Source organism: Galeopterus variegatus, unplaced genomic scaffold, assembly GCF_000696425.1.
Source record: "Galeopterus variegatus unplaced genomic scaffold, G_variegatus-3.0.2 Scaffold866, whole genome shotgun sequence".
NCBI classification, from domain to species: domain Eukaryota; kingdom Metazoa; phylum Chordata; class Mammalia; order Dermoptera; family Cynocephalidae; genus Galeopterus; species Galeopterus variegatus.
The window spans coordinates 6953-14858 of record NW_007726977.1 but is presented as its reverse complement, the minus strand read 5'-3'; the positions used below and the strand labels follow the sequence as shown (position 1 = coordinate 14858).

General features: G+C 37.7%; 1 protein-coding gene across 1 annotated transcript in view; it reads right to left on the bottom strand.

Moving 5' to 3' along the window:
• Positions 1-273: 273 nt before the first annotated feature.
• NCBP1 (nuclear cap binding protein subunit 1, 80kDa) overlaps positions 274-7906 on the bottom strand; it is a gene marked incomplete at its 5' end in the record, with an annotated part of 14581 nt that continues 6948 nt past the window's right edge. Inside the window, 6 exons of the mRNA XM_008573027.1 lie at positions 274-454; positions 1491-1604; positions 2239-2367; positions 4517-4631; positions 6762-6865; positions 7598-7691. Coding sequence (XP_008571249.1) covers positions 341-454; positions 1491-1604; positions 2239-2367; positions 4517-4631; positions 6762-6865; positions 7598-7691 — 670 coding nt within the window. The remainder of the gene's footprint in view (positions 455-1490; positions 1605-2238; positions 2368-4516; positions 4632-6761; positions 6866-7597; positions 7692-7906) is intronic.

Below are 7906 nucleotides of genomic sequence, written 5' to 3'. Positions count from 1 at the left end.
TATACTACACTTTGTAAATCTGACCTCTAGTGTTTCACATACCTCAAATCAGTTATTTTGTGCATTAAGAAGAAAAAATATCAAACTGATCACAGAAAAGTTGAATCTGTCACATACATAATACATCTTGGTCACTGTCACATTACTGTCTTTAGGAAATATTTGCTTTTTAGGGACAATTAAAGGTAATGTCATATTCTTCACTGTTCCCGCCCCTCTATTTGTTTCCTTTAAGAAGTGAAAGGATACTACAGAAAGCAAGCACACAAACCATCAAAAATAAGACAAATTATTTTAAGATACTTAAAAAAAACTTGACACGAGGGGAAAAAAATGACCCTTAGGCCTGCAGGGCACAGAATTGCTGGAACACGGCCAGGATATGAGGGTCTAATTCAGCTGTGAAGAGAAGGTTTTCCAGGGTCACCATGTACTGCTGGATTATCTGGTGATGCTGCAGACACAGAAAAAGGGGTGTTTAGGTCAGGGAAAGCATGCAATCTTGTAGAACATTTCCCTCAGCAGCCCACCCATGCTATGGAACCAGCAAAGGGTAGGGAAAAAAAAAAACAGTTCATGCTGATAAGAATAACGGGCCCCTGAAAAATCCCAACATTAAGAAATGTAGAGGGAAGTGAGAAAAATGGATGCTCATGAACTTTTAAAAATCCAGTTCTTCCCAAATTCTATGACTCAAGGCCTGGGCTGCAGCACCTGCTTACTGCTACTACCACTATTACGGACTAGGTTCAGCTGGGTCTCTCCCCTAATTAGGACATAGTACATTATGACTTTTAAAAAAAGCAGCCCAGATAGGGACTGACTTACTAATAAAAAGTGTTAGAAAATGAAATAACCTCTTCCCATGTGCTCCTATATAGATTTGAATATACTTGGAGATTACTATAGGACTGAGGGCTGTTAGAGCTTTTTGGCAGTAATTAAAAAAATTTATAGGGAATTCCTATTGGGAGGCTTAAAGAATTGATCTCTTTAAAATCTTTTTATTTTAAATGACTTCTGCATTTCTTTTCTAGAACTAACAAAAATTTGGGAGGTTGCTGTCCAAAGACACAAAGAATTAGTTCCACTCTCCTACATATCTTTAATCTAGCTGATAGTAGGTGTTGGCATTTCGCTTTTGCAGAGAGACCCAGGAAGCTTACCTTGCTTGGGCACTATTTATCATCTTAATATTAGATTTTAAGGGCTTTTATAAATCCAGTCACTGTTCCCTTAGCATTTTTCCTCTACGTTTTATACTACAGCTGGCTCCCTGGCATAGAAACTGGCAACTAGGAGTCTAAGTAATACAGAACCAATTTAATTCTGGGCATTCTGACAAGCAATAGCAGCACCAAACAGACATGCACTAAAGTGCCCACAGATGCTACACGGCCTCCTGACAAACCTGACAAAGGTTTGTTTTTCATAGAAAACCTTTGTGGCTAATAGTGGTGTTCATTATTTAATCAAAGTTCCCCACAGACCTGTAGGAATATCTGCTGGAGTCTCTCTATACAGTTCTTATACCATGGTGTTAACACACTGGTCCCATCAGTTTCACATCGTACTAAGTGCTCAGTCAAGATCATGATAAAACGCTGGAAAGGGGGAACAAAGTTAAAGCAGTATTAGAAGTAGAATTTTATAGTTCAGAAAAAAATTCATGACAGAGACCCAAAGTATTGCTCATTCCACTCTGTCTTTGTGGTGTGTGCTCCTAACTTTCATAATTCATTAAATACTGTCAAACTAGAAAGGCAAACCAGTAATAATGTGAGCCGGTACATCCTTTTTTGGCAGCACATAAAGACCTTTAATGCCTAAATTACTTATCCTAGTAATACTACTTCTTGGCACTTAGTCTAAGGAAATAATCAGAAATGTTAACAGCAGCCTGTGTACAAAAATATTCATGGAAGGCAAACAATCATCTAAATGATCAATAATAGGGAATAATTAAATGAGACAGGTATTAAACAAAAGCAACCCATGATATTTTTTTTAAAGCACTGGGAAATGCTCATGCAAGAATGCCAAATAAACGGCACAGAACTAGAGGTATACATGGTAGCTTCCTAGTGGTAAACTTAATTTCATTTCCTCTGTAAATTTTTGTATTTTTAAACTCTTATATAAATGAGCATATATTCCTCTTATGATTAAAAATAACATTTTAAAAACTAAAGAAATGTATTGTTTCCTTTTACATATCAATGCCCCAAGCCAAGATACCTGAAATATGACGAGGAAGAGGTTCTTTTGTTCACTCTGTGCAGATTCCACCTTTTCCTGCAGTCTTTCTATTTGCTCCTCAAGAGCCCCATCTTTTCTGTCACTGCTTCTGTCGTCATCATCACTTCGCTACAGAAGGCAAAGTAACAAAAAGGAAATATCATTTAGAATTCCAGTGTGTTAAATCCTGTCAAGTAAGGGGAAGGGTTTTATTGTGTCTTGTCAAATGCTATTTAAAGACTTGTATTCTATAGTGAAAGTATCCCTGAACCTCCATCTCCCATACACATTAATACACCTCTCAAAGTCCTGTTGTGGTTCAGAGACAAGGTCTTCTCACTCAGAAGTTCCATGGGTACTTATCTAGGCAAGGGAAATTTAGTGGCACTTGTTCTGGTCATGGCAGTTGGAGGTCTTGGCTATAAAATGTCACTCTTTGACCGTTTGCACAGTAACAGCAAGGAGGCAGCTTGCTAATCTTTCATCCCACGTGGAACAGATGGGCAGTCCTTTTTGTAGCTCCTGAGCCACAGAATGCTAATCCTTGTGATAACTCAGAAATGGCCACGACTGATATGTAATAATTCAAAGCAGACCATTCAAGACTCTTTGCTGGCAATATGGGCTCAATACACCTCTATAAAGCTTTAATAATTCCCTTCCAGCTCACCCTGAAGAGTATAGCATTTGCTCTGGCTTTTTTTAAAAAAGGGAGAAGAAAAACAAGGCATGGTTTATCTTCATTTTACAGAAAAGGGAACAGGCAGAGAGGTTAGATGACTTTTCCAGTGTCACCTAGCCACAAAGTGGCAGAGCCAGAACCTGGCTGGAAGCATGTTACATACCAACTTCCTTTCAGCAAGGAGGCATCACGGAACCTAGAGAGCCTGGTAATCCTTCTAGATAATACTCTACTGCTATGACCCCATCTATGATAGCCATCTCCACTCTTTAAGCAAAATTATCAGAACTCTTCTCTGCTTTTCTTTTTGGTACAGCACCTGTTATGAGGTTTGCATCGCGTGTAAATGATTTGTCTTTTCATAACATACTCTAAGGTAAGGTTTTAGAACACTACTATCCAATAGACCTTTCTGCAAGGAGGGAAATGTTATATAAATCTGTGCTGCCCCTTACAATAGACACTAGCCACATGTGACTACTGAGCACTTGAAATGTGGTTAGTGTGACTAAGGAACTCAATTTAAAATTGCATTTAATTAAATAGATGTAGCTAGCAGCTACTGTGTTGGACAGCACACTTCTAGAGAATAGTGTGGCATGAGGGAAAGTCTCTGGACTCTGACAAACCTGGGTCAGAACCTAACTCTTGTCACTTACTAGCTATGTAACCTTGAGCAAGTTACTTAACCTCTCTGAGTCTTGTTTATTTATTTATTTATTTATTTTTATTTATTTATTTTTAAAGATGACCGGTAAGGGGATCTTAACCCTTGACTTGGTGTTGTCAGCACCACGCTCAGCCAGTGAGCGAACCGGCCATCCCTATGTGGGATCCGAACCCGGGGCCTTGGTGTTATCAGCACCGCACTCTCCCGAGTGAGCCACGGGCCAGCCCCGGAGTCTTGTTTTATACATCTATAAAATGGGACAACCCTCTACCTTCCAGTATTTTAGATCTGCGAGTGTGTGTTTACATCCATATTTGTATATATGGACACTGGCATTCAAACTTACTGTAGATTCATAGAAGTCATTAAACTTGGTTTTTTCCCACTGCTGCTCTGGTAAATATGCATAACACTGGAAAATACTATCATGAAGAATACCGGTACAATCATGTTAAGTCATAGAGTGCAGCCAGCTCACTGCCTCCCTCCAAAATGGCTAAAATACTAAACAACTTATTACTATGAGAAGTATTTTGTAAACCTGGGAATAACTGCCCCATCCCTGCTCATAGTGCTAGGGAAGTGATAAGCATCTACAATCTTCTCACTCTTCCCCTCTTGCACCAGAGACTCTCACAGAAATACAAGTGTCCTCTTCCCTTCTCCTCCTTCCCTTTTAGGAAGTGCAAACACGAAGATGACCCAGAGATAGTGAACTATAGAAAAAGTAAAGTTTGTGCCTTCATAAAGAGGTTCACCACGAAGTATAGCAGACTGCTTGCTCCTTTCTCCTCCTCTGCTTTTGCAAATAGCTCTGAATAATTTGGACTCAGAACAAATAAATTACCATCAAGGTAATGGACTTTGAATTTCTCCAGTTTCTGGTACACCTTCTTTAGCCATTTACAAATTAACACAAGACTTACCCGTTTGTGTTGCCTTGCGAGTTTTTCTTTAGCTTCTTCTAACTCTTTCTGGATCTTCAGAACATGTTTGTTCATCTTACGAATTGTAGAGTGCAAGATTTCCCAAACAAACAATCTTAAAGTAATATGGCATTGGTTACTGTATGTTAAGCCATGCTTATAGATAAATTTTATAACCTGTTTATTCTTAAGGGCTGATATAGCCTTCTACTCTTTGGGCAGAATTAGTCATTTCTCCAGCAAACACTCATGATTTGCCTTTTATTGTAATTTGTGTAACCATCTATCTCCACACATCAGACTCAGGTGAGCTCCCTGAGAGCAGTACCGTGTCCTTGTCATTTTTCTTACTTCTATCCCCTACTAGATATACATAGAAGGTGTGTGTACATATTCATTGAACTGAATTGACAAACTATGAAAATCACTAACATTAGGAACAGAAATACATTTTCTCTCTTCCAAATGTAAACACTAAGTGTTGGATTTTTCTCAAAATGGTGACCTGAGGCTCATTTCTCATGCTTTATACTATTTAACTAGCACATAACCAGCCAATTCTCTTGGAACATTTAAGAAACTTCTAAGTAAATAACAGTTATCAACTGCTGGGCTTTAAGAATGAGCTAAATATTTAGAGATCAGCTACCTTATTAGCAAACAGCTCAAATACCAGGATCATCTTGTAGGTTTTAAAATGTTTGTTGCATAAATGGCTTATTTTTATTTATTTATTTATATTTATTTATTTTAAACAGATAATTGGTAAGGGGATCTTAACCCTTGACTTGGTGTTGTCAGCACCATGCTCACCGAAGTGAGTGAACCGGCCATCCATATATAGGGACCTGAACCCGTGGCCTTGGTGTTATCAGCACGGCACTTGTGAGCCACGGGCCAGCCCTATTAATGGCTTATTTTTAAAAAGTAGTTTCTTAGCTACTTTTGCATCTATAAACTAGGACTCCTAACCCCAGGATACAGCACAAAATAGTACTTCTTTCTACAAATTTTGACCTGGAAGATAGTGTAAGTGGTAGATGATGAAACAATCTGTTCATAAAACTCCAAGTCTAGAATGTTAGGAGACACAGCAAAAAACCAGAGCACTTTAAACTCTGGAAGGGTGGTCAGGAAAAGCTTTGCAGTTAGAGATATTTGAGCTAGGTGTTAAAGAACAGATGGGGCTCTTGAGCAATGTATGGATTCCAGAATGCCTGGGTTTAAATCCTGGCTCTGCACTTAGTTGTGTGACTTTGGGCAAGCTACTTAAGCACTCTGTAACATTTTCCTATTCTGTAAAATGTGGACAATAATGGAATCTCCTCTATGGTGGTGTTGTGAGGATGAAATAAGTTGGAAATGTAAATCAGTTGGTAAAATGGTTAACATATACTTGGGTAGTCAGTCTTCTGACAGTTTGCAAATATGAGAATGCCCTTCTGTTGTCTTCATTTGTGAATGCCAACTTGGTTGGTATGACAACCTTAGATCATACCCTATTACCCTAAGGATTTAGTTTATTTCACACCAGTGTCCTCTGGAAATAACAGATACAGTGGAGAAGTTAAAGGTTTTGATGGATTTTTATGTCTTTCCAAGTAATTTGCTTTTGTTTCCTGTTTTGTGTCAATTCCTGCTGTCTCAGTCTTGATTAAATATAAAGCCTGTGGAACTCCACGAATAATAATCAAGCTTAGTGAAAGTTTCTTTCCTTTAGGGTAAATAGGTCTAGAATGAATCTTCTGCATTAAATCTAGAATTTTATGACAGAGATAAGACCCCATCCTTGGCTCCCCAAAGGCATCCAGGCACCCACCAGGCTTTCCCTGATCCCTCCATGATGTGTATTTAACCTACTACAACTTTGGTTTCTCCTAGTTCCTGGTGTGCATTCCAAGTCCCATCCCCACCAGAGCTGGAATGCTTCCTGAGCTGAGACTCTTGACACATAGCCAGTTCTTAATGGTTTTCTCTCCCGATAGTCTGGATCCTTCAACAGCATTTCTACCTGATTGGTTTAGTCCTAATTCAGCTTAAAAGAGTGTCGCTAAAAGTTGCCGCAACCTGACCGGCTATATATATTTCCATTGTCTAGGAAAATGCCAAGTCCAATCTTACCAGAACGAACCAATAGCATATTAATATCAAACTGGTTTGGACCAGAATTTGGAGCTCATGTATAAGAGGCCACATGTATACCAGTTCTTAGAGAACACAAATTTTGTAAAATAATTCACATTACCTAGTAAAGTCATGAGATAGTTCTGAAGAGAAGATCCAATTTGCCACTGCAGCACAGTCAACGATCTGTGTGCGAATCATCTTATCCACTAGTACAGCAATCATCTACAATTAAAGAAGAATTGTTAGGGTAAATCACACTTATATGTAAGCCAAAATAATACTATTGCTGTAAAAGTAAAATAGGAGGGACATAAAATTCATTTTTAGTGGCTATGGAATTGATCAATTTGACCATTAGATCTTAAAATTTATTCCACCCTCTGCTTGGCTGTAAGAAATACTATATAATACCAATAAAAATTAACTGAAAGAAAAACTCTGAATGGTAACACTTCTCTCTCTCTAGATATAGTTTTAGATGATAATACGTATACAAAAAAGTATATATAATTTCAATTGAATCCCCAAAGTTAAAAAATACAATGTTTAATCATAAAAAAAAATCTTAACTGTCTTTTGAAGTTTATTTCAATGCTTTTTAAAAATACACAGTATGAAAACAATATATCGAGGTTTGAGAAATCTGGAGCTTGTTTGTAGAAACTAGATAGACTAAATAACCATTTCTTACCCAACTGGTAGAATTTTCAAAGCAACAGCATTGTTACTGAGCATTTAAAATATGTTGAGGTATTATAGTCCAAAATCAAATCATTAATACTTGATCTTTAAAGAATGAATTAAACATCATTACTCCTAAAGCACTAAAAAATTTACAGATTTAAAAACCATTCTATAGAGTCAGATTTTGTTTTACAAACTGAAACAATGGTTAACTGCCTTATTTTTTGTACATATACAGAGACGCAACATGTCTGATTAAATAGTTTTTACCTGTGGGTGGTTCCTCCAAACTTCAAACATAACTCTTAGCACATGTAACTTTCCCTCATCACTTTCAGCTAGGGTTTTGAAAACTTCATGAAACCTTTTGATAATGAGGGGTAAAAAATACCATATATAGTTATTCATTAAGCATTTTAATGCTTTCAAAGCCTTTTCAGTGTTATTCAATTTACAATGCAATATATAAATATATATATTTGGTTATTTTGCAAAAGTAGATTAAGAATTCATAGTTTGGGCCGGCCCGGTGGTGCACTGCTACAGTGCGCCGCTTGGGAAGCGCAGCAGCGCTCCCGC